At 44.6% G+C, this 27,757-nt stretch overlaps 1 protein-coding gene across 25 annotated transcripts in view; it reads right to left on the reverse strand.

Moving 5' to 3' along the window:
* KALRN (kalirin RhoGEF kinase) overlaps positions 1-27,757 on the reverse strand; it is a 502,773-nt gene that overhangs the window by 472,781 nt on the left and 2,235 nt on the right. For 7 of the 25 annotated variants that reach the window (XR_013953438.1, XM_080599254.1, XM_080599226.1 and 4 more), the window contains exon 1: positions 27,330-27,688. Coding sequence is in view for 22 of the 25 variants with exons in the window: in XM_080599254.1 (XP_080455380.1) it covers positions 27,330-27,402 (73 nt within the window). In the remaining 3 variants the exon portion in view is untranslated. Of the gene's footprint in view, positions 1-27,329; positions 27,697-27,757 lie in introns of those variants that run through there. The other 18 variants (XM_080599249.1, XM_080599250.1, XM_080599243.1 and 15 more) reach the window with 7 other exon arrangements.

Raw genomic sequence — 27,757 nt, forward strand, 5'->3', positions numbered from 1 at the left:
ATGGTCCTCTTCCTCCAGGGTCAGGAATAACTGGAGCTGGGAAGAGAAAGGCTGTTGCCTAATGCAGGATTTCAGTGTTTAAAAACCTGGTTTTCTTCCAAAAGAAAAAATGGGGCCCTAGCAACTTGGCAGCCTGTTCCTCAGCCACAGATCCCATGATGCCAGGATCCTCAGCCCCAAGGCAGTCTGCACGCCTGGCTGCCCCAGCACCACGTACCCTGCCGGGAGGGGATCACCAGCCCCACAGTGGCTCGCACAGCTGGCTGGCTCCGCAGCGGGGACCCTGGAAAGGGTCCAGCTTCTGTCACAATTTCAGCACAATCAGAGCATGTCAGCGAAATATACAGCTCCTTTCAAAGCAGGAAATCCAGAGAAATAAATTTATCTTATCAGCTTTAATGTAAATCTGACAGCCCAGTATGGTGTGGGGTAAAGTGAGATTTCAAGTGAACTCAAGCAAGATCAGGTTTGAGACCACATTTGGGTTCTTTGCAACTTCTGCAAGAAAAACCTTTGCAGTCCAGCTTGGGTCATACTCTACTTCATAGAAATAGTGACTGGAGATTGAAGAAATTGGAAATACTACAATTGCAATTAAAAAATAAATAAATAAAATTGTACATGTTAACAAAGGTCTTGCTAATGAAATAACTATTAGGAGTTTGCTATTCCTAATTGCATCACCTTGTAGGAATACAACTTAAAGCTCAAATTCTAACTTTGATACATCAGCCACCCAACCCAGGAAGGTGTAGCAGAGAGAAAGCACCACAGAGCATGAACAAACGTCTTCCATCATGGCACTTGGAAGGACAGGTAGCACTGCAAATACCATGAGGGGGACACAGGGGCAGCCCCTCGTTTCTCACACAGAGAATGGCCTCTTGTAACACTCAGTTCAGTATTTTGGTGTTGGATTAGTTTAAAAAGTACTGTGTATGTGGAGCTTCAACAGTATGAGGGCAGAATTACAGATGGTAGTAGATCTTCTGCTTGTATAAACTGCCATAGCTCTATCAAGTTGAATTCTTGGGGAACAACACAGATTGAAATAGATGAAACTAGAGCAAAGAGCAGATCTAGGCTCACCTGAACACAAAACACCAGATAAAACCTCCAACATGTCAGCTGCCCTCCTACGAGCCCTACGAGCTCCTGCTCCTATGAGCAGGATGTTCATATTGCATCCTCAAAAAGTGGATCTGGAGGGCAGCTCAGTGCTGGCAGAGGCTGCTGCTGGACCTGAAGGGAGCTGAACCCCAACCAGGATGCTCTAAACCTTTGATTTCCTGGAAAAAGCTACTGTGCCTATGGGCCATGGCTCACGGTACCCAGTACTCAGTTACCTGAGTATTCAGTTACCTGAGTACTCAGTTACCTGAGTTCACATGCACTGGGACAGTGCAGAGAAAATGGACACTGAGCTTTGAGCCTTAGGTTTCATCCCAGGTCGTATCCTGACTCACTGCACCACCGAGGATGAGGTCCTTCTTCCCCAGGAGGCAGTGCTCCCTCAGTCACAGGCAATGGAAAGTCAGGGGGAAATAAAATAATCAAGATCATGAGCTTTAGTGCCTCCATCACAGGATGCAAAAGCCACTTCTTTCACCAGGCTACCCACAAGGACGCCACATTAAATCCCCCACAACACAGACAGATAAACAAAGCCCAGATGGCACTAGGGAGAGACGGAGAAAAACCTTGCTGTATGCACACTCTTTATAATTTGAGGAAAACTTTCAGATACCAGGGTGCAGAGCTTTGATACATCAGACAGATGTGCATTTGAACAAGTCTCCAAAATTGCTGGTACACTACCGCTTTTAATCTCTGCTAGAATAGCAATGAAAAAAAGGATCAGGTGACTACAGGAAAGGGAATTTTTGGTGGTTGGAACAGACCTGGCTGGCTCAATAAATCACTGCTGTTTCTATTCCTTTCTGCTGCAGAATGATCTAACCTAACTAAAAGCAATGGCAAAACTCCCATTGACTTCACTGGAAGGAGGATTACTGAAAACTGCGGCACTGGAGGTGTCAGGAACCCTGATTCTAACCGACATTTTAATAACCTACCAAAGCCCTGCTTCATGCTTCTTTAAAGGCTGTTAACCCTTTACAACACTGACATTTTAACCAGTTACAAATTCATATCTTGAAGAACAAACTGGGACATAAAAGGGTCTAGGACACACCATTTAATACTTGCCAGAGCTCTGTTTGTCTATCTGTGCTCCTAATTACACTGTTTAGAGAAAACATTTTCCCTTCTTAAAGCTTCTCTGCACTAGGCTCTAGGCTGCATGTCTGAGACGTTGAGTGAACTGCTCTATCACAGCACCTGATCACCAAGCTAAGCAATAACAGCAACCATGGATGGCAAAAGTCACAGAAAATTGACCTTTTGTTGCTACCACAACCTTATTTGGTGTGGAAGCTCAAACATGCCATTATTAATGAATCAGACCAGAAGTATTTCTGTCTCTCGACTTGTTCAGAACAGACAAAGCTACTGCACCATTTATGCTGCTCAAACACTGAGCACAATGCCACAGGCTGCTGCTCACAAGTCCTGGAAGTCCTGCCCATGGTGGACTTAGGCATGCTCCAGCTGCCCACCAGTGCAAGCAATCCATCACCTCATTCACCCTAAAGCCACAGCCAGCATCTTGTCTACCCATGCTAAATATCTAACTCACATTCTTGAACAAGTGACTGCATTTGCAGAAGCCAGAGAGAGCTTCTTTTCACTCTTTTCCAAAATGTAGTCTTGATTCATGTACGAGTCCAAAGCACACTTATAACTCTAATATTAGCAACTGTGATCCGAGTCTTTTAGCTTAAGCATCCAGAAGTCTCCTGGTAACAAAGCCCTTTTTCACCATGATGGAGTAGAAGTTTTCATCTGTTGCTTACACATCCCAGTGTCTGGTGCTTGTAAGAGTTGAGTTACTTCAGGTGCTCAACAGGGCTGCTGTGGGTTGTTCTTTTTTGTTCTCTGAACAGTTGATACGCAGTACATTAGTTACTAAAGGCTCATGGTAATATAGCAAAGTTGTCAGCATACGTACACTTCAGCAGAATGAAGCAATGGGGTTTGATATTTTAACTAAAGGTGCCCAGATGTCAACAATTCTTGTTGGTCTGAAGAAAAAAAGATAGATAAACATGAAGGGTTCTGATAGCTAAGGGAATACTCCACCCAAAGCAGAAATTGAATAAAACGCCTCACCTGGGGCACAATGATGCTGATTTGTAACCAAGGGCACCAGATGTTCAACATATTTTAACATCAGATTTTAAACAATGGAGCTTGACAACTTTGAGCAGGGGAAAAAAATATCTCAGGCCTTCCCCCCTCCCCCCCCCCAAAAAAAAAAATACATATATACATATATATACTAATAGTTAAAAAAATAAATATTGCACACATTCAGTTTCTGGTTGGTCTATGGGCAAAGGCATCTGGTAAGGAATCCCTTCACTAAAATATGGCAGCACACGTCAAGATTTTCAAAGTGATGATGGCGCTTATATTGTTTCCTTTCTGGACCCATCTATCTTGAACCAAAATAGTGGGGTCATGTTTCTGAAGGGCTGAGTATCTGAATGAGGAAAACCACTTCTCCTTAAGATCTATACGCAGGCAGAGCAGCTTTCCTGTTGCTCTGCTGGGATACAGAGGTGTAAAAGAAAGCAAAAAACACATTTGGCAGAAGTCCTATGGAATGAAGCTAAGAGGTACAAAACCAGCTCGGAGCAACACATTGTACCACCCTGGCAAGGTGGCAAATGCAGAAACCAATAAATTCCAAGGCACTCCAGCGCATACATGAAAGTCGTGGTGGTGTACCTGGAGCTGCAGCTATTACCAGCTCTTCTGAGCAACCTCAAGGAAACCATCCAAGCCTGTAGGATGGAGCACATTGTGCTGAAGTTTTAAGCCGTGACCAGTTCAATGTTCTCCCTATAGCTCTAATCACACCAATGTGACAAGTCAAAAAGAAAAAGTGCATGTCGGATTTAATTTATTTTTTAAACACGAAACTAAAATGCCTGGAATAAACACGACCTATACGCAGCATGCTACACCATGCTATCCAGCCCAACCTCGGCTGAACGGCTTTGTGAATACCGAAACACACAAAAAAGCACTGAGGAGAGTAACACAATCTGCCTCATGGAAACAAAGAGGACGTAAAGACTAGTTAAAAAGCTGGAACTATCCAAATAGAAGTGAGACTGAATGAAACCCCAGCCAGTAGCAGAGTAAATAAACCCAGCTCTCCTAGATTCATTTATTTTTCTAGACCTGGACAGCAAATTCAACAAGGAAGTGTGACCATGATGTAGGGGGGGGGGGAAACATTCATCAGGTCCCTAGAAACTGTTTTTCCGCTAAGGAAGTAATAAATATTTGGAATCACCTGCAAGATTTTCTTAACACAAATTCACTGCAACATCCAAGTGTCACGCAGATTACATTTTTCAAAGGAAATACAATAAATGGGAGAGGAAATTACATAATGAATGGATTTTTTCCTTTTAATTCTTCACATTTTACTTCAGAGACAAAATTTCCCTCAGATTTACAGGAAAATATTGTTTTCCTTTTAATCATCCTAAATCACATTCAGCAGACAGATTATGGGCATATGGACCTACTGTGCAAGGTACAGAAGAGGAGAAAAAGCCTGACCTTCATTTACTACCTGGTTTGCTCAAGGCAAGAGCTTCTGATGCAAGTAGTCATACCTACAGTCTCAGAACGAAAACGCTAACCAAAAATCACAACAAAAGATGCTGCAGCATGGACTAGCCCCAGTTTCTAAACACCAGGTCTCCATTTAGAAACCACCAGTGGGCTTCAGAAAATGTTAGTTGGTGGCAACTATTCAAAACCTCAGACTAAAACCTGGCTTCCAGGTTTTTCTCCAATTGCTTCATTTTCATGCGGCGCAGTGCATCATCCTGCGTGGCCAGGCCGGCCGCATGCAGCAAACTCTCAGGGGGACTGCGCTCGGGTGGCCTCATGCAGCAGGAGCAGACCACTGAGAGACGTTATCCAAGACAGGATTTTGACAGCTGCTGGAGGGAAGACAACAAATTCGCACGTGAAAACAATTTCAATAAGGTTGCAATAACCCCACTGCGGATGAGCGCTGCTCACGTTGTCCCATGGGAGAGGTGGGACACCGTCCCCAGCGTGCTGGAGATTGTGCTCATCACTGCCTTGTACCTTGTCTCCTTCCTCTAAGTCATTTAGATGAGCTTTAATTTTTTTTTTATTTTCTTTTAAATCATCTGTAATCACTGGAAAAAATCCAAATGCAGACCAATAGAAAAATTTGTCTCTGTTTACTTGTTAAATTTTATTTTTGCTCAAGTTTTACACTCCAGGATAAATAAAAACAACTTTATCTCACCTAAACTACTACGAAACATGACAGCAAATCTGTCAGTTTCATAACCCAACGCCACATGTATCTGTCTTTCCTTGCCATAAACTTCTGCTCGAGCAGCAGGAATATGACAGCTGTACCATGCACTGGCATATTTACAAAACTAAACCTACTCTCTGGAGTAGGTACGATGATGAAGGTACAAAAGCTCCATATCAGTTAGTGAAACAAAGCAAGGGACATAAATCCCAAATTGCCTCAACAGCTAATGGCACTTTGTGCAGTTTTGTGCATAAATAGTGCAGGAGTCTGCAAACTGCAACCTCTGTTGTCCTTCTGGAACCATAATACTTTATGATTTCCAGATCATTAGAAAACGGACTGCAGCCATGTGGCAAGTTGTTGTTCTTCCCCCCATTCACAGTATATGCTCCCACTGAAATATATTACAGAAGGATTTTTTTTTTAATTTCAAGATTTCTTGCCTTTAAAACAAACAAGAGAGAGAGGGGTGGATCACCATCTTGAAAGAATTACTTATCCTTAGGCCAAGTATCCTACACAGACAGTGGGACCAAGATCTCTTTGACCCACCAGACTCTCAAATATACAAAAAAAAAAAAAGAAAAAAAGTATAAAAAGAAGCAGGGAATTAACTGTGCTTTGTTAGAAATACTCTTGCTTTTCCTTCTGCTTCTGATATACACTACTCCTACATTGCAATCATATAGGCAGCAGTTGATCCAAATATCTTAGAGTCTTTTTCTGCTTCCTGAACCTATCCTATATTCACTGGTGGCATATGTCCCTGAAGCCCCCTTCCTCCCACACTGTAAAATCTCTACTCTTCACATATTCTATTTAGGGTAGAAGCTCCCCGGTTGACTTTACTGCTTAAATTGCTGCATCTAACCTGGGATCTCTAAATTGCCCTTGCCTTTTAAAATATTTATTCTTACTAATGATATAACCACGGGCTTGTAAGTTTAATAATGTGCTGAGCTGGTCCTACCATAAAATAACTGATAGAGACGATACCAAGTAGGACAAACAGAAGGCTTGCTGCATCAGAGAGACTAATCTGCCTGTATGCTACACACAAGTGAATAAATAGTGATCTGGAGAATCTTTATGACAAGGAAAAGCTTTGGGCTGTTTTGAAGGCATTATGAACACCTTTCCATAAGGAATCGCAGCCACAGAGAGAAACTGTTTCAGAATGTTTACGTGAGCTTTGGATGTCTGTACGTGAGGCGTAAAAGCCAAGGGCATCCATCACGCAAGTACAGCTCAACAAATAGTCAGAGATGGACCCCTCCATGCCCAGCACCAAATCTGCAGATTCACTGAAATTCAACATGCCACCTTGTTTCACTGGGTGGAGCTCCCGTAAGCGGGAACGTGCTTGTCTCCAGGTCAAATTCTTCCTGCTGAATTACTCCAAGCACGCTTCAGAGAAACACAGACACGTGTTCTGAGGCATGCCAGTACTCAGAAACAAAAATAAGACAAATCTGTATTAAAGTGCATCATTATTCAACAAGTGGAGGCATTAACATGCAGACAAGACAGAGCGAGGGGGAAGAAGCAGCTCCATCAGAGCACACATCAATCACTGCAGCATGAGGAGAGCCGACAGCTCCATTAACTCTGGGACGTGCAGGTCGCAGGCTTGCTTGTTTGTTTTTTAATATATATCAGCCGTGTTTGGAACTTAAATATTACTGTCATGGTAAATTTACTGGGGATGGAAGCCAAATGGTTTTATAGGAGACGCTTAACCAACTAGTTGGAGGAGCAGGGCTCAACAAGAAGTTTCCAACAAAACTTTCTTCCTACAAAGAAACACGGCTTTGACTCAGCAAAATAATCCAAGTGAGAGTAATACTTGTCCTCCAAATAAAATAATACTTTTTTTTTGTTTTTGAAAATGCAAACCACTCATCCACTAGATTTCTATTCTAACTTTCTGTAAAGTTTTAAAACAAAAAAAAAATCAGTTTAGTGTTTTTGTCCAAACCTCATCAAAACATCTTTTTTTTTTTTTTCTTCTCAACAAAATGCTGAAGTAGTTTTTCGTGAAACCACCCATGAACACGGACATTTTTACTGTCACCACCAAAATATTCAGGATGAGACGATGCGGAGACCATAGCACTACTGGGATGCAGAGATAGCATGAAAAAAAGCGTAAGAATTGGTAAGTGAAACAGCCTGAATACCATGAAATTGGACTGAAATTCTACAAATAAAAGACAGTTGTTGCAGAAAAGCAGTGTTTAAGGTTGAAGGTAGCCAGTTCCAGCTCACGCCGTGAGCTCACGGAGTCCTGGCCTCCAGGCAGTTATACGATTTGAAGGAGACCAGGCAGCACTACGAATGCCAAGTATTCCAAGAAAACACAATCAAATCATAGGAAAAAGCATCTGGGATGCAGCTTTTCCTGTGTTTTTGTGTCTACCAAGCTTGTTTTCAGAAATGCAAATAAATCATTCATGCACAGAGGTTTTCAAAATGCTGAAGACAGGCTGTGTACAGTTTCGTCTCTGCAAATACACACCAAGAAGAGGGACTTGGTCTGTGAGCACACATTGGTAATGCAGGAGGAATTGTAGATTTGCCGAATGCAGCTAGCTGAGGCCAGACTGCCCAGGCACTGCTCAGCTGGACCAGCATCTGAGCACAGCCACAGGATCTCTCATGCCGTGTCCATGAGTATTCATGGCCCCGCAGGCCGTGCGGCAGCAGAGTCAGCTCCTTCGGGCTGGACAGGCTGTTGCATCGTGCTACAGCCCTGCCTGGGTCTGTGCATGTGAGGGACCACACTTTGAGTATCAATTAATTTATTTCTCCCCACGTGAATCATGCTTATTGACAAAATCACTGGGTTTAAACGGCTACAACAAAATTAAAAGCAACAAAATCAGGTTGATGGGCTGAGATGAAAGACACTGTATTTCTTCAGTGAAGGACAAGCATATAATGCAGTTGATGACCCAGAAAAACATACTTCAACATCTAGGTCTGTTCGTTACAAGTACACGTCAAGTGAAGTGAAAGAAGAAAAGAGAGGTCAAGCCTTCGCCTCAGCCAGCCAGAGCTGGGGAAGCACCAAGTCACGCTGTGACTGCATTTGGAAATAAACACCGACATGGGAAAGTCACTTCTCGGGCTGTCATCAGCTTCAGGGCAAGACAACATGAAACTGTCACACACCATCAGCAGCACAGCTGCAGCAGGCACCAGATGGGACAATTCATGGCAGAGATGGGCACTGACTTTTGGGGTACCCTGCCTGAGGCTCGCTCCTCACCACCACGCACCTCACTGCAGCAACCCATTTATTCATATGGGTGCTGAGTGAACACACACCAAAATAGGATTCCTGTCACATCCACCAGTGACTGAAAGATGTTGGCCAGAACATATCCTCCTGGTGAGGAGCTGGATCACAGCATCCAGTGCATGCTCTGTGGGAACAAGGAGATCATGTCTCCTGAGGAGTGGAGACCAGATAAGAAAACACCTTTTTATAGCAGAGGGTATTTTGGAAATGTCTGTTGGCAAGTGACACAGAGTGGTGGCTTGTCACACAGATGGGTTGCGGAGCGTGGGCATGACCTGTGTGTCCACCCCCTAGAGGTTCCTGAGGGGGAAGAAAGTCTCCATCCTTTCAGGGGGCCTAACTCTGCTCTCACGCACACAGTGATGCTAAATCAGAGTAATTGAGTCTCAGCACAGCAGAAATCAATGAGATCACTGCCAAGGCCAATGTCAGACACACACTTTTACAAACTTGCCCAAGGTGGAATTACAGGGATTTCTAGACTGTAAGCTGTGAACTAATATCCTGAATGCTTTCAATCAGTTTCTGCAGAAAGCCTCATTATATCTGCCACTTATCAGCATGTTTGGAAGGCTATGAAAACACGCAGGACTTCTCTCATGTCAAGACCACACGAGTGTCACTCATGTGCATAAACACCTGGAAATCACTGTTGTTATCCAAAAAATGTTGCCTGGGTAACAAGCTTCCTTATGGCCATTGCAAGCAGTTTGGGAGAACCTTGAAGTCACTTTAAATCAGCTGCAGGGTAAAAAATAGCCCCTGCCAGGCCTTTGGACAGGAATGCATCTATGAGTCCATCTACTGTGTACAGCATCAGACTGCAAACTCTGACAAACAGATACCACACCTGGGAAAAATCAGCTGCTTTTCTAGCCCCCAGAGTATTACATTATTTCCCATGAAAAAAAAAAAAAAAGAAAAAGCGATTGAGACAAAATTCTGGGCAGTTCACTGAACTCACCCCCCCAAGTCAAGTTGCTCAGCCTGTGGTCAAAGGCAGGGTGCAGCTGTAGCAGAGCTGGGTTACAGCCCCCTCCAACCTGCTGCTTTATCCGTACGCAGTCACTCCCTAACCCGGTTGTGTCAAAATGATCCAGGTTGGCTTACTATTTAAAAGTATGGAGGGCTTTCTTTAACCCAGATCACTTTGACTGATTTGGGTTAGAGAAGGACTGCACGCGCAGCTACATCTGCAGACACCAACCCCACAGCAGCGGGGACACGGCCCAGCCACTTTGAGCCTGGCTTGGGTTCAAAGCCTTTGAACCTGGCTCAGCTGCAAGCCAAGGAGCACATCTGGCCACAGCTGTAGATACTGTTCAGGGAAAAAAAAAGGCATATGAGGTTGAATTCAGTGTCACAGATGAACTATGTACTGTAGGAAGTATGATTCATGGGAAATACCACTCAGCTTCAGATTCCATTAGTACAACAAAAAGAAAAGATGCTAGTACTAATGACCCTCATTTTCAAACTAAATTATTCATTTTAGAGTAACTAGGTATGGCTTGTTAGTACTGCATAGCCATACACAAATGGCATCTCACAATAAGGGGCACAGCTTAAGTCACCTCCTGAACTGGTGCTGAATGTGCATCTGTTTCAGTCAATCCATCTCCAGAAAGATGAACTTTAAAATGGAAGCACACTGAAAGAGCTGGAAAGCTGCTCTCCCATAAGCAAAATGCTATCTGTTGTCTGTACAACACCAGGGGAGTCCAGCTCTCTCCCTCCCCTTGCACTGGCTGCTGTCTTGTACATCAGAGCCCCTTCCTGGCTTCCGAGGCACAGGCAGAGTTCACCAAGAGACCCACAAAAATGATCTGTAAGTCACAGTAGGATAGAAGCAGCTTTGCATCCTCCTGTTGTTGCCCTGCAAGAGGCAGTCAGACACGTGTCCAGGGTCACATTCAAGTCTGCCAAAAATAACGGGACTCCAACAACCTTTTCCCCAAGTTTCTTACCTAGGCACACCATCCTGTATCACGGTGCAGAACTCTTTGCTACCAGCCTGACGTGTGGTCCAGACTATGTCCTCCCGCTGGCTAACATGGCTGTAAAATGGGTAATGCTATTTTCTTGTTTCACAGAAGTTTGGTTAGACTGAATTCATTTGGTTTTGTACAATCCATCCCAATCGAGAAGTGAAAGATGCTCCTAAGGTGAGAAATGTAAGAGATTTTCTTAATTTAAAAATACAGGATCTGGTAATCCAGAATTTGTTCAGGGATGTTTTGAAGGATTAGACTCTTCAGATTCATTAAAAAAAATGTTCTACATATGCTTCAGAATAAAAGCATTTATCTGACACCCAGCCAAAACCATTTTATCTCTGTAAGCAATCCTTAAACACTGCAGAATGCATTCACTGCTTTCATTACCAAATTACTTTTTTAAGAGTTCAGCAGGTAATTGAAGTTCCAAATGTCTTAAACGGGTTTGGCAACAATGAGATTTCTTAATGGACTTGCTATCCAAGAAATTTAGAGACAAAAAAAATGGTTGGATTCTAAATATACACTCTAAAATAAGATGGATTCAAATTACATAAAGAAGCTGGCTTTTAAAGAGGGAGAACCTTTCAAATGAAGAGCAAAACTCTGCCCAGAAGAGGTTCCGTGATGCCAGAGTTCAGCTCATATTCAAAACCAGACAACAAAAAGTCCTGAGAATTTTTCAATGACACTGTGTCAGCCTAAATGTGTTCCTCTTGAACTCAAGGACTGCTAATTTCAACAGAAAACTAATTAGGACAACGCTGTCCCATATATTGTGTACTATTAATGTATTCTCGTTAGAAATGGAGGGCTCAAAACCTTTTTTTCCTAGATAAAAAACATTTTGTTTATTACTTCTCCAATTCACTCGGCGGGACCACTGAAAGGAACGAGCCTGAACCTGCTCCGCACACCCGCGTCCCCGCGTTGACCAGCGCTGCGGCGCGCAGGGGCAGGAGGCTGAGGAGCAGCACAAAGCCTGCAGGCTGGCCCAGCAGCCACCAGCTCCAGAGGTCTAATGAGGACTCTTGCCCTGCCTGCATCAATAGCTTTTGGCAAACCATTTTCTGCCTCAGTTCCTCACATTTATAAAGCGGAGATGATGACAGCGCTCCGTGTTAATAACCGTTATGTGCACGGCTTTAAGTGTTATTATTGTACAGGGCTTTTCATCCACAGCCAATTACCCAATTCTCAGAGGGAAACTGAGGCATGGAGGGATGCTAATTGCTTAATGTCATCCAGCAGGCCACAGCAGAAATAGGACCTTCGTCTCCTGAATTTTGCATTATCCACTAAACTTCTCTACAACCTTGGTATTACAAGGTGAAAATGAGCTAGCTGATTGTCCAGCACTAACAGACAACAGGATACTTGTTTACTTCTGCTAACATCGCTATTTGCAGCCTATCTTCTTGTTGCTGTTGTTCCTGCAGGGAAAGCACAGTGTTAGATTTGTAAAATCACATTATAGGGGAAGACACTGTGATGGCAATCGCAGGATTATGGTCTCACTGCAGGCTCCAGCAGCAGGAAAAGCTGGTGATGATGTGGGCTGCTTGAGGTCTAACACGGAAAGCTTTAATGACGACAAGAGGAACACAGAACAACGGGACCATGGGCTTTGCTTTGCACAGAAGCAATCTTTTCTTTTAGGATTACTCCAATGCAAAAATCCTCTTTCTGCAATGCCTCAGTTATCACAGCAAGGGGATAACTGATATTTAAAATGAACACGAAAAACTGAAGAATCTACATTTCTGACATACGCCAGCAAAGATGAGATGCGTAGAATAGAAAACCTAGTAAAAGGTGCTGGTCTTTAACATAAGACTCCTTTACTCAAATTATGGCTCCTACCCATGAAGGCACAAACATTTCACCTTCCAGGCATGCAACACTCCTTCTTTTATCAAAAGCTTACTGCTGAGGCATTTCCATTGTGACAACACTGACCCTTGTAACTCCATCACACCTATGGCTTTAGGATGAAAGTTGCTGACTGCACATGGATGCACAGACGCCACCATTAAGCCATTAGAAATACCAACTGAGTTGTCCAAGATAAATCAGGCCAGGCTATATGTAAGGGAGCTTCAGAGAAGTTATGGATGCAGAAGCTCAGGAGTTCCTGTCAAAAGCACTGCATTCCAGCTGCTGCACCACAATTTACCCTGTCTGAGAATTAAAAATTGAAAAGCAGAAGAGAGCTGAGATATGGGGAAGATTGATTTGCTAAAACTTTGCTCCAACCAGCACCAGAACAAGCATATGGGACACAGCAGCTCTGTTTAGAGCCTGCCTTTCCCCTTCTTTGCGCACAACAGGTGCTCACTTATGAGCCTGTTATCAAGCAGTGGAAATGGGAAAACACTGCTTGGCCAACGCATGGTGTTTAACAGCTTATAAACTTCTTTAACAACAATAACATCCTTTTACGGCCCCCCTCACGCCGCTGGACCACAACACACTTTGCCATCTTAAACAATGAGCTGCGACATGCTGGACCCACATGCGGATGGACAGGAAAAGCTGAAGATGTAGGGAGGTTTCCTCCAGACGTACAGGCTTGGGCGTGACGCAGGGGAAGCCCACGTATTCCCGGACTGCTTTGGCAGCGGCTGGGAAGGACAGGGTGCCTGGACGTGGTACTTGTATGTGCTGATCCTGACACAGAGCTGCCAGAGGCTGTGCTCATTTTACCTCGCCTAAAGCAAGAGAGGTGATGCAAAGACACTGGAGGTGCTAAGAATAGAGTCTTCACCCGGAAGCCCTATGGAAGAGTCACAGATATGAATTGTCTCTCAACATAAAAATGCAGCAATTTTTACAGTCAAATTCAGCAAATACCTGTTCACAGACATCACCACTAGAAAGCATAATTTTAGAATAGAAATGCACAAAAGCAAGAAAGGAATATAATTATCACAAACAACACGGAAGAATATAATTATTCCAAATAATATAGTTATCTAGACAGGATATTAGGAATCCAGCCTTCCTTCCCAAAAATTGCTTGTGGTTTGGGGATGTCCTTTAGTTGCTCCAACAGCTTCAAAACCGTGAACCTCAAGTTTTGACTTCAAAGAAAGAGCAGTTTCAAACCTAGGTGTCTCTTTGTCTCAAATGGATGTGTGCAAACGAGATCCATCAGCACCTACACATCCCTGCAGGCTTCCCATCTAAAGACCCCATCTATATGCAGAGTTCCTGCAGGACTCCTGTATAATAAACACCTCCATGACAAGCCTTAAGCTTCCAAATTAACTTATTCATTTACTTTTCTGTGTGTAAACGTACAACGCAAACAGACAGCTTTCTTGAGCATCAATACGACCTAATCCAAAACAATGCACTACAGCTTTCCCATTTGTTTCTAGAAGGAGAATAAACTCAAGTTACTCCAGCACAGTGGAAATATTGTGTAGAATTACACAATAGAAATATTGAGGCAGTTTCAAGAGACTGAATACAAGGTTTATATTCACTCCTACATGCTGAATGCCTCATATAAAATGAGGTACAAGCCCAGGCCAGTGCCCACCAGAGTTCTGCTGTAAAACTCTTGTACCACCGATGTTAAAGAGAAACTGAGCAGGGATGTGTCCAGGCTAGATATAAGGGACAAATGATGCAAAATCTGGTGGCTCTCCAGATCAAGGCTTTTCAAGCTTTGTTTGGTGTAGCTGAGGAACATGGGTGTTTGTAACTCATGCTTTAAGGTTTTACATAATACCTACATCTGTAAGTTAACGGCAAAATTAGGGATGAAACTTACATAAAGTAACTATGCAGTCATGGAGGGTTTTTAAGTCACTTTCTGCAGATAGCCAAAACCAAGAATGTAATGGCATTTCATAAAAGAAAACAGCCACAACTCCAGCCTCCCACCACTTGAAGGGGAGCAGGACAGCCAAGAAACAGGACTGTTACAAACAGTTTTGCTTTCCCCAGCCGAAGCTTTGCAACTCCCTCCACCATCAAGCCACAGGACAAGCAGCACTGAGGAGGAAGAGAATAATTCATTGCTACCCAAGAAGTGGCTGGCACGTTACCCCTGCCAGGCCAGGCAAAGAGCGAGAGTTGGAGCAGGATATGTTCAGAAAGCAGCTGGGATTGCAATGGGGAGATGGGCAGCAGCGAGGCTCCTGTGGGCTCAGGCTGAGGCCGCACAACACGCGTGTGCCCAAGACCAGTTCAAATCAGGTCACAAAATCCAATTCATGAAAATAACCTTTTAAAAATAGATTGCTACAGTTGGCTACCTCGGAAACCTAAGGGCTTCAGGCTGCTGTCTGAGCCACTACTTGCAAGGTGCCCGTACACCAAAAGGAAAAATAACAATTAGGGAAGCTTTAATTCAGTTCCTGGAGCAGTTCTCCTCCCAGGGAAAATACATACATAGACTGTAAAAGCAAAAAGGGAGCCAGGAGAGGAGATTCCTTTAGAAGTCATTAGCTACAGCTGTTAACATAGCTGCATAGTAGATAATAAAAGAAAAAAAAAAAGAACTTAGTGCTGCTTTTTTCATGTGTGTACTTCATGTGCCTGCTAGTTAGGAACACCAAGTTTGCCCTCTGTACTATCCTATTAGTTTCAGGATTTTCAGCTTAATCTGTATAAAGTTTCTGTCCTGTCCATTCAAAATCCAGCTATTCTGTGTAAATTGGGGTCACTGCGCACCCCAGGAGTGGGAAAAGAGGGAAAGGAATGACAGATTGCCCCCCTAGTGCTCCTGCTCAATTCAACAAGAGAAGCTCATTTGGATTTGGGGCACTGAGAAAACAGAGCCAGAGATCAGGTTTGCTCCTTCCCAAAGGAAAACCTTTGCCAGGGAGCTTCAGACTTTATTTCTTGTTAGCACGAAAGTGACTCTTTGGAGTAGTGCTTATTCACACCTCTTCCTAATTCTCTCATTCACACCGTACACAGGGAATGTAGCAGTTACACACAGGTGGTAAGTGCAATCAGTCCAGCTCTCCTCAGAAGGCCGCAGGTCTACCCTGGACAACGCCACGTGAAACGAAAGGCCCCATTTGGAGGAGCGACATGCAGCTTTCACATTCACTAGATATATACACCAAGAGGAAGAAGTACGAGGAAAAATGAGACCAAGGGAAGGAAATCATATACTATGTTTACAGCTCTGTTAAACTATGCTGTGTGGAACCAGTGAGGAGGTACCTCCCCATGCCCCCAAGTAACTCACGCACCCACGGGAGACATCCACAGCATAAACCTCGTGGTGGAGCAGTTGGATCTGTAGCAAAAGGGGATCTGGCACTTGTAAAAGACCAAAAAAAAGAGCAGGATCAGAGTTTTGAATGGCTCCTGACAGCATTCTCCCCATGAAGAGATCTCTGTAAAATATGGAATATATTACCAAACCTGGGCTGGAAGGCAAAGCATTTTTAGGTAGGTGGAACTTTTTAATAGCATGTCATTAAATCTCTCTTACATTTAGCATTTAATAGATGTAACTTTCACAGCAGCACGCTCATTACAAAAAAGGCACAGGGCACCATACCAAACAGCGAGCAGAATGGACCCAGAGCCCAAGTGCCTCATTTTTTTGAGCATTTGGATACCATGGTGATGAGAAAAATCATCTGGATATCTTAACACATTAAATTAGAAATATCCTTACTCTGCTACCAGTCCTCTTTGGCCCCATCCCCACAAGAGTCTGTCAGCTGAACACGGGCCAGAATTTCTGCCTGTGTAAATTACTGGAGCTCCTCTGCTGCCACTGGCACTGGGCCATTTTTTGAGCCAGATGTGGATATGACCTACGTATATTTAAAAATAGGGTCAGCGTAATGAAAATCTTAAGACCATTTGACTGGCTAGTGTGGACGCAGGAAAGGTGCATTAATCCCATTTCCAGGAGTAAGGCCAAACCGTACAACCTGTCTGAAGTAGGTCACCAGCATCCATATATAGGTGCCTGTACCGAGTGGTTTAAGAGGAGCCGAGTGTTTGCACATCAATCTGATTTCACCTGTCACTTTAGCCGTGACTTTTGACAATCCTGAGGTAAAAAGGGATTGGTGTGCTTTTCCTGGTCCGTGTCCTGGCAATGTAAGTTAAAGCCACACAGCATTTTGGCAGGGTGTGTTCCATGACCAGAATGTGGGTTTTAAGGAGGAAAAAAAAAAAACGTGCACAAAGCCATTATAACCTCAAGAAAACTACTTACTACAGCTTTGTGTCTGATTAACTCCCTTTCATTGGTGAGCTTGGTAACACTTCCCTATTCTACACAAAGACTGTAACTATTCATGTGTTTTTAAATGCTTTACTAAATCTGTGTGCTATTTCTAATTACCACTGTCACTCCACACCAAGGAGCACTGAGTCAGGCAATGCAATTTCTGTTCATCCTGCACGTCTCGAGCACAGCTTGACTTCTGAGGTGGAAGCTGCAGAAAGCTGCCATTTGACCACCTGTGTGAGGCACAGCTGCTGTGCTGTTGGTTCTGAACTACTGCATGTGACCACCATAAACCTCAGGTAAAAAAAAATGCAATGGAGCCGAAGTTGGACCAAGTGCTGAGATCTACCCCAGGTACAGCAACCAGGTCTGAGCTGCCCAACTCAGTGATGTAGACAAGCAGCATTTTTCTGTTGTTGTTGTTTAAATCTTTTCCCATGATAAGGACTCACATCCTGAGAAGCACCATTTTTACAAATTCTCATTACCACACAAAAACGTTTTAATCGATCTTAACTCATCTAACCAACCAGCTTTTCCCTCTGCTCAGATTTAGCACCTGAGGTGGTTTAAACCAAGCCAGTGTTAGCAACTTTCTCCTGGCCCCTAATAATTAAAAACCACCTCATTAGGAAATTGAAGAATAACCTGAAGAAGCAGAGATAACAGACCATCAGGAACCTGTAACAGATAGCTGACCCATTTAACACCCCAGCTAATTTTCCAGCAGGATTGAGTTGAATTGGAGCAAGCTGCTAACCGGAGAACCATGCACCATAGATCTCAGTCCTGGAAGCTCACAAGATCATTACTATTCACCCGGCAGGCCTGACTGGCTCCTTTGGACTAAATTTATCTGAATGCTTCAGACTGACTCTATTAGCATCACTCCTGAACTCCCTGCTTCAGCACAGAAAAGCAGAGCAGGAAAGTTAAACGGCTGCGAACACAGTGGCAGTCAGATCCAAGGAGGCTGCCTCTTCAGGCCATGTTTCTATGAACATGAGACATTAAACGTGAAGGAGAACACCCAAGGATTTTGGCTCTATGTCTTTGCTTCAGAGGCAAATGTCTTATTTCTCCAGCATCAAAGCAAGACAGGCATTTGGTACAGTCACCATTAAAAGACTGCAGTGTGATAATAATGGTCATAGATGGTGAGAGGCATCTCCTGGTGGAGAAAATCTTGCTGTTTTTCCTGTGCTTTGCATGGCCACCTTCCTCTTTCTGCGTATGGCACGTGCATAGGCATGGCCTGTTCCGTCCTTTAACTATGTACCCAGCCAAAGCCTGCTGATATTTTCATCGTACATGTGAGAAAACCTAGAATTGTAGTTTTCAGGATAGAAAGCCAAAGGTAATCAAACCTCTTATTGTCTCATTTCTGTGATTTCCCTTGGCTTCTGACCTTCCCCACGCTGACATCACTCACTTCCCTTCCACGAAGGATGCAGGCTGCGATCGCTTTCCCAGCAAAGGGCCTTCCAGCTCTGAAGTATCCTGATAACTTTGTTGCTTTCCCCCACATTTTCAGGTTTCCCTACAGTTTTCTCGTTTCTCCCCCCCTTATTTTTGCATCACTCAGCCATTCCCTCTGCTCCACATACAGTGTCAGCCCCCAGTAACACCACTGGCTCGTCCTCTGCTCAGAAGCAGAGAAAAGCGAAAGACAAGTCTTTAGTTAAATGAATTCACAATCCACTCAACTGCTTTTATCGTAAACACTTCGTGGCAGGGACCATCTTTTTGTTCAGCGTTCGTGCAGCATTTGCTTCAGAAGGAACTAATCAGCGACAGAGACAATTAGAGAAATAAACGCCGGTAGAGAGCCATCATAACATAACAGCAATATTGTCGGGCCTGTAAGAGATCAGCCCTACATCCACTCACTTCAAATGGCCTCCTGCACCTACGGCTTCAAGGCCTGCACAGACTGACAGGTAGAGTACTGGGACCTGCCGAAACCAGCAGCAACCCATGAAACTTCTCATCTGGAATTTCCACTAAACCTGTCCTGTGGGAAAAGACAGTAGTAAACAGTGCACGAGAAACACAGTCCAGACATCTCCACAGAAAGTAAATCTGCTACCAGAGTACTGCATATTTCTTGTTAGCTATTATTTTTAACCTCTTGCAGATTTATTTTTACTGCAATTTGAATGTATCTGTTATATGCCATAACATTAGTATTACGAGACGCACTAAAATAGTAAAATATCCTAGGCACTTGATACCATTTTACAAAGCTGGGTGTTAAAGCCAGTGAGGACTGTGGGTCGCTGCAGCAGCCACCAGTGCAATGACCCCACTACAGCTTTACTTCTTAAACCATCTTCATGAACAGTGAAAAAATTAACAAATATCAGCAGGGGTGTGCTTTTCATCTCACCATTAAATGAGGGGTGAGCAAACCAGAATTACAATACGTCCAAAGGGATGGACTGCTGCTACCAGGCTGTGGGCATGAGCCTTGAGCTCACAGTCTGCAGCCCAGAGCCCCTGCAGACCTCATACCGAAAGGACATTTAACTCGAAAACTACCTGGGGTTGGCACATACCTCAAAGTTTTCATTCTATTTTTTATAAAGCTGTTTTAAATAAGCAAAAGTTTGTCTGAATAAAGGCCTCAGGACCTGGCTTTATAGTATATTCTCTAGTAAGTCTAATAAAAGACAGTCAAATACATAAATTATGCCCTCATTAATCATCTTAACTTTTCAATGGTGCAAAACTGATGGTTGTCTATTGGCACCCAGGCAAGCTACAGGAGAGCTGAACTTTCCACTCCCAGAAAGCACTACCACGAAGCTCTTTATTTTCAGCTTGGACGCTGTTTGGCACAACACTTTGACATTCACTTAGAAGACCGGTGAAAAATACGCACTGCTAATTTTCCTAAGTGCCATGCCAGCGTCTCTGGGGGCCGTGTGTTTGCCCACCTTCCCATCCAGTAATGTGATTTGCTCCCAGCTAATAAAGCACGCCTCACATTAGCTAGGAAAAGGAGTTTAGTTAGTGGGTCTTGAATGATATATTCATGGCAAAAAAAAATAAAATAGAGCTGATGAAAAGCATATTTAAAATACTTCTCTTTGTTTATATTTTTTAAACATGGGAGACACAAGCCGATAATCCCTGCAGATCTCCTTTTTCTTCCCCATTGCCCCCATGGTTTATCATGTCCAATTAGCCATCTGCCATGCCTGCACTGCCATACAAAGGGGGCCGGCTCTCCTCTACCGCAGCCCATCAGCGGGGCTATTGTCCCAGCTGACAAACAAGAATCAGACACTATTGTTTCCAGCTGACAATGCTGCTCCAGACTAGGCTGCCAGTTGCGATTACAACAGCAGGAGCACCAGGGTACACCCCGGGAGTCACGAACCACGCAGCAGTGTCGGTATTAGCGGGGAACCTTCACAAAGCTCTCTTTGCAGCATCTATTCTAATTTCTGGTAATGAACCAGCCTGGGCCAACCTCCACCTTCATATCCCGGCTGCACCGGGACATACCGCCTCTGCTGCTTTTCCCAGCGCTCTCCTTGCCAAGGCAGGCTCACCGTCCCCAGCGGAGAGCAACTTCCGAGAGGGAAATCTTTCCTTTTATCAATTTTTATTTTCAAGATATGCCTTATCTTCTGCCTCTTCAGCACAGCTTATTGCACACACGTGCAAAAGGGTTTAAAAAAACTGAAAACTCCACTAAGTCTCTGCATGGGTACCAATTACGCCATGAGGTTAATTTAATTTCTCTCACAAACAGCACTCACTCACCCTTTTTCCCAAGGCCACTTCACTAACAGAAATGACCAGAGCAGCTGGTCTGCCAGTCACCGAGATGTTAAATTGAAGATCATTTCCTCTTATTATTCTCAGCAAAGCATGATGTGACCTTACACTAAAAACTAAAGTCTGCCTAATTATGGTAGTTTTGTTCCATCAGTGAGACTGAAATGCTGGTTCAGATAATTAAGGTTACAAAAAGGGAATTTCATTTTTAGCTTTAAAGGCAATTTGTTGCCTTGAAGTGGGAGTGTGACAAATTAGGCCTATGTACCTATATGTTCCCAGCCATTATACTGTGTCATTTTTGAAGAAACAGAAGGCAGGGTTTAGTAGCAAAGCCACACATGTTGTTTAGAGAGAAAGAATCCCAATAAGACACAATTTATTCTAGGCACTAGTTAATGAAAGCGAGCGAATACAAAAGGATTTTTATAGTTCTGTTTCCACTTTTAAATATCTCCTAAGCCCCTGATTAGGAAACAGGAATTATTTAAACTTCAATCTTTGTCTTACCTGCTATTTCCCACTCCAGCACTGAACATATGTAATTTGAATATACCATTTCCAACTTTAACTGTATTGTGCAAAACAAAATAAATGAAAAGTGACTGAAAATGATGTTATTCCAGCAGTCACATGCATAACTTTTGCAATGACTTAAAACAGAGAAAAGTCCTTGTCCTGAGTTTCAAACACTAGGCTCATTCTGAAACAGACATGAAACACAACACAAAAAAACATAAATATTTTGCTGAAATATCACTCCATCCTTAGCCTGCAACACATGAAACCTTATTTCAACATGCCAAAATCCGCATCTTGCATAGGTGACTGACTTGAACTTAGATTTATGGCTGCTGTTGCAGTGCCAGGACCAAGTGCTGGTTTTGGTTACATCAGTGAAAATTCCCAAACAATTCCTCGGAAGTCTTCTGGATCTGTGTGACAGTAACACAGTCTGTCCCAGAACCAAGTGGGGAAAAAAATTCACAATATTATGACTTCTTTGTTTTACTGCTCTCTGTATCCTAGGGCTCTCTATTCAGACAATCATATTTGACTTCTCTGTTTGCCTTCTCTTTTTGTATCCAGCTTGCTTTTGCAACACGTATATCATAATATTCTCTGTTATTCTTGCCAGAGTGGCTAGGCAAAATTCCCCAAATGGCAGAGTCCCTTTAGTTAAACGCAGGGCATGTGTGCCATAAAAGCCTGTAAAACGGGAGTTGTTTATCCAAAGAAATATTAAAAGCAGGACACCAATCCAAATCAAACAAAAGCATAAATACCTCTAAGTTGTTTCATGACTTACTTTAAGTTCCAGCCATAAAACGCACAGCGCTATGGGTTTATAAGGTCTAATACTCCATAAGTATTTTCTTTGATGCAACTACGAAGTACTTACAAATACCACTGGGTACTGTATGGTACAGGTCGCCACGGAGCTATAAAGCTGCTATACGTCCATAATCAAACTTCCTAGGGACTGTAAGGTCACAGCAGCTGAAACAACAAAATACTTCATCCCAAATCTTCAAGGGGTCCATAACACCTGCCCAGCCAGAGGATTCCCCAAGGGCCTCTAAACATAGAGGGGGGTGTGCTTGGAGTGGGCATGAACCCGCAAAAAAACAAAGTTGCTCCCATTTCTAAGCCCCCGTGTTTCTCTAGCACCTTATTATGGGACTTGACACAATACAGGGGGTTTGGGGGAAGAGCAGTAGTTATATTTTCACAGCCCAGTGGGATGCTTGCTTGTATCCACGGAGCCCATCGCCCCAAAACACAAGTGGCCACCTATGCTGGATGCAAAATGGTCTCCATGAGCACTAGGAGAGTTGTGTGGGGCTCCTCTTTGATGGAAAGACTTTGGGGTAGCACTTTCCTTCTTTGGGATCCTTGCCCCCAAACCCAGTGAAGGCAATGAGCTTTCCCCACCCCTTCAGTAACATCACAGGTATTGTATGAACCCTCATCACATCACCTGTGAACTTCACTGGTGTCTGCACTATGATCTTACTTGCCCTACTTCACCCCGTTTTGGAAAGCAAGGATTGTGACTTCAATACCTAGCAGCTCTGACCAGAAGCTAGGTGCAACAAGCCTTTGCCTCTGGAAGTAACTCTATTCCTGTTAATTTGATTGATAACAGATAGAACAAATACCTTCCTATTGGCCTGTAACACAATGCAATCTCATCCAGCAGAAGCACGTTATTAACAACCATCAGGTGTCTCACATCATAAATGACCATCAGGTGTCACCCCCTGTTGCCCTCTTCATACTTCCGAGTGACGAAGGAAGGAAGGAATTGGGAAAGAAATGTTCCTCTAAACACCTTTTCTGAACTAAATCACTAATCTAAATTACTCCTTTCCAGGACCAGACAACAGAGATCCTTCCCCTTCTGTCACAAGACCCCACAAATCAGTAGGTTCTGCCTCATTTCTGAGCAGGGCCAGAGGGGTAAGATGACAGTCACTCCTGCCAAGATCTCTGGATCCACTGGAGTGTCCTTTGCCATGTCTCCATGCCAGTTCCCAGACCAGCAGAGCTCCCTCTGAGGGTGCCAGGGAAGAGCAGGGCAGATCCATATGGCCCACCCCATGCACTGGGCTATGCGGTGACAGAGACTTGGGAGCATCTGGGTCCTCGCATGGAGTGACATAACCAGCTTTCTCCCCCACATCAGTCACATGAAAAAACACCTACATTAGATAATAAGGAAAGAAAGGAACAAACCTCATATTCCTGACAGGGTCAGAGGTCAAAGCCCCCAGAGAGCAGTACGGATTTTAATTAACAGCATCACCATCAAGAGCATGGGAGCTTTCCACGTGGTCTGTACAACCTGACAGCCTTTCCTACGGCAGAGCCTCCTTTATCAGCATGCATTACTGGACCGGACCTTATAAATTATGAAGTCTCAAGGTGAGGAAGTCACGCATCATGCAAACACCTCACTCCCTGTGACAACTAGATTGAATCAATTTATCCGCTCTACGAGGAGACACTTGATTCCATCAACCTCAAGGAGCACTTCTCTGTAGACATCATTTCAAGCACATCTATTGATCAAACAGCCTGGCCACTGCCGATCATTTTAAAGTTATTTAGTAGCGGAGCTGCCAGTCACTTGTGCACAAATGAACAATGCTGAAACTCTAAGCAGCTGGTGGAGAGCTGAAAGCAAACAGAATAATTCATCGTAGTCAAAGGAGATGGAAAAATATCAATTTTCAACTCACCCACAGGAATTATCTCTGACAAATTCGGCATCTTCATATCAGATATAATCAATGTTAAGTGCCAGAAAAATAATTTAGAAAACTGTACCACTAGTGGATAAGAAATATTGATGATTAACCTTCCCAGTAATCAGTAGCTTGCTAAACTGTTCTGTCAATGACCTCTATAAATATTTAATATTTTGGTAAAGGATTTTCTCATGTTTTACCTCTGCTTCCAAAACACACTGCAGAAATTCCTGCAACTTAGGCACAAAGACAAAGCTTTCCCTCCGTGCCTATATCTGAGGGAGATCTGTCGGTTGTACACTTTACAAAGAGACTCATTTTATGTTTCAAACAACAGGTATTTGGCTATGGTTCCATGTAATATGAAAGTCTCAGTGCACTTTTAATAGAGACCACTAAGAGCTCTACAGAACTTGCTTGTATTTTATTATCTGTCACTGAAATAGACATGAGGAAATTAATAAGGTAGACCTAGGCACAAATTTGGTTTCTCACTCAAATATAAGCTCAAACAGGAGTGATAGACTCTGCAGAAATTACTGCCTTGATTCAGCAGCCTGTTATCCCAGAAATCAGAGCTGGAGATTGCAATGGTCATTTCTGCCCTTAGAGTCCCTCTGCATGGTGATTTTTATCCCAATTACATGTGAATGATTCTCTAAAAGACAGAATTACTCTGCACAGATCTGATGGTGAAAACTAGAATAGTCCCTACCCTGCGTGCCTCCAGGGATGAATTCCAGCACCAACCACACAGGTGTTAAATCCACTCTTTTCTGAAAAGTCCTTCCTAGTTCTCATCCACATACGCTCCAGAACAGGCCCTCCTTTATTACCTTGTGTTAATTCCCTTGGTTTTACTTCCCAAGTCCAGCTCAGAGACCTGCTATCTCGGCTGTTCTCGCTGAGAAGGGACCGCTACGTCCAGTGTTTGGGTGCTGCCGGCGGAGCTGCTCCGTGCGCGGCGCCATTCCCAGCATCAGCCTCCTCTGCTGGTACCAGGGAGCAGCCTATCGATCCTCCCGGCTCAGTGCAGAGCCCGTCTGCTTGCTAAAAGCCTCCGAGTGAGATATTAGTTGTTTGGACTCCATCTTTTCACTGAGAATAATGAGTTCGTGCTTTTCCATGCAGTAGCTGTGAATTCAGGATGGGTTTAGGCAGCCTGGTGTATGCTTATTCTATTGGAGCAACTAATCTTTAAGCCACACGGATTCTTTTTTTTTTCTTTTTTTCTTTTTTTTTTTGTTTGTGACCATTCAAGAGCATGAAAGCCACAATGGTTATGGCTTTATGGCTTTACAAATCCGGAATACAAGTCAGGACAGGAGAAATAAAAGCAAAAAGCTAATACCAAGAGAAAAGGAACGCTAAGCCTATGCAGGTCTCCACAGCTATTACAAACCAGACCACATCTCACAGCCCTCACTCGGGCAAGATTGCAACTGATGGGGGAGAAGAAGAGCAAGAGAAACCCCAGAGCCCCACATGTGCTGCTCTCTCTGCCGTCCAGTGAGACCAGCACCAGCTTCAGACAGTCACAGCCCCAAGAAGCAAGCAGCACACAAACATTGCAGAAAACCAACGTTGCAATTTCACGTGAGTCATGCCTGCTATCATTTGCTTTCTCCCCATTCCTCAGTGATGTCGCCTGGTCATTATAATGGCTGGCAATCAACATGAATTACTAATATTTTTCCATGTCATCTTTTTGGACACAAAACACTACATTAACAGTGCAGAAACAAGAATTTTGTGATCTCCTTTGATGAAGCTTTTCAAGGCAGACAAGCCAACCAACAGGGATGGCCTGTGTGTGTACACAAGCTTCAGCACACAGCTGTGGCCTGAGCATCCCTTCCAAGCCTACATTTCTGTGATTTTTTTTCCTCGGGGAGCAGAAGTGTTGGGAGGCTGAAGCAGGCAGCAGCGTATTTCTGGTTCTACAGGTGAAATTGCCAGGGAAGAAGACAGAGTAGAAGAAGCATATAGAGATTCTCTATGCTTTTTCCTCATTTAAGATTTTTTTTTTTTCATAAAAGCTAGACAGACTTGACTCTCTCCAGATTCAATTCTGCTAATGTGCTTACGCTGAGAAGGCAGTGCCACAGGGAAATGATTTAGTTTTGGAGGAAGGAGGGGAGAGGAGAAAAGGTGGGGAGAACCTTTAGTAATGTGTTTCTAAAAGGAAAATTGTTGTGATTTTCTGTTTTGTGTGTGTGTTTTTTTCTTTTCTTTAAACAAATCTTCATTTGCCTACAAATGCTAATATTGAGGAGGCTTGGGAAATGAGCTTATAACCTGGTAAGCTATCAACAGGCAAATATCCTATGCCTTAATGGCTTGTGGATCACAAGATACACACAGCCAGACCTTATTATAGTTATCCTCTAGATCAAAGGGTTTTCACATAAATGGGGTGCAGTCTACCATGGCAGGGAACCGCTGCAGCCTTCAGGATTTAACTGCTTAAAGTTTTGGTGATTACATAGTTGTTTTTTTGTAACCGGAGCTCAAAGCACTCTGTATAGCTAATGAGCAGGTAGAAGGAGGAAGACAGCTGAAAAGCAAAGTCTTGACAAACAGCTGTGGCAATAAGTGGCAATCCCAGCCCAAAAGGGTCAATCCCCTTATGAAACAGGCATTTAATCCTTTACAATTTTTAATTAAATATCTACCAAGAAGCCCGTAATACTTTCTTGAGACTCTGATTCCGTCGAGGGGGGAGGGACCACAAGTAGTTTCAGCTGAGATGCTGAGCCTGTGCAAAGCCGAGGGCCCCCAGGGAACAGCACCTCCCGGGCGGGTGGCGCAGGGGGAGCCCCAGCACGTCCCCGCTGCCCGCAGAATTTAATTAACGAAGGAGCGATTAATGAAGCCCCCACTCCGTCGGAGCCCGGCGACCCTCGCAGCTCGGGCAGGGCAGGGCATAGGGCGGACAGCCGGCTCCGCGACCCGCAGGGTCCCCCGGGAAGGGATTAGTGGGGGACACACCGAGCATCCCTGTAGGGTTTTGGGGGCCGCCGGGGGCGGGGGCCCGGCCGGTCCCCTCCCGACGTGGCCGGCGGTGGGAGGGCAGCCCCGTGCGGCGGCTCCGCGGCAGCATCTTCCCGGGGACATGGAGGGGGGGAGCCGGGGAAGCGAGCCCAGGGGGCTGCGGGGGACAAAGCCAGGAGGCAGGCGGGGACCCCCGGCTCTCCCCCCGCTTCTCCTCTCCCTTCCCTCGGCTCCGCTGCCGGCGGTGCCCGCGCTGCCGCCGCCAGCCCCGCATCCCAGGCAGGGCCCGGCGGTGCCCCAGCCCCTTCCCCGTCCCCTCGGCTCCCCTTACCTGTTCGGAAGAAAGCATCCACCTCGGAGTCGGGGACAGCGCCTTCCTCCGCCGCCCCTTCGCTGGGATTCATGGCTGGGGGAGACGAGGCGGCGAGCCCGGCGGCTGGTAATATCCAGTGAGTTAGGGAGGAGGAGGAGAGCCGGGAGAGAGAGAGGAAAAAAAGAGGGAGGGAGGAGAGGAGGGAGGAGAAGAGGGATGGAGGCGCGTTTAGCAGCGAGCCCAGCCGAGCGCCGCCCGGCTCATCCCAGCCGCGGTGCCTGCGGGGCGGCTGCCCCGGGGCTGGGCTGGGCTGCCCGGGGCGGGGTGCTGAGTCCCCGCCGAGTGAGTCCCCGCCGCCGCCGCCGCCCCCCTCTCTCCCTCCGTCCCTCCCTCCGCCCGCTATTGTTCCGACCTGCCCCTCTCCGCGCTGATAACCCGGCACGGCT

The sequence above is a fragment of the Anser brachyrhynchus genome (genome assembly GCF_964034855.1).
Source record: "Anser brachyrhynchus genome assembly, chromosome: 7".
Lineage (NCBI taxonomy): Eukaryota > Metazoa > Chordata > Aves > Anseriformes > Anatidae > Anser > Anser brachyrhynchus.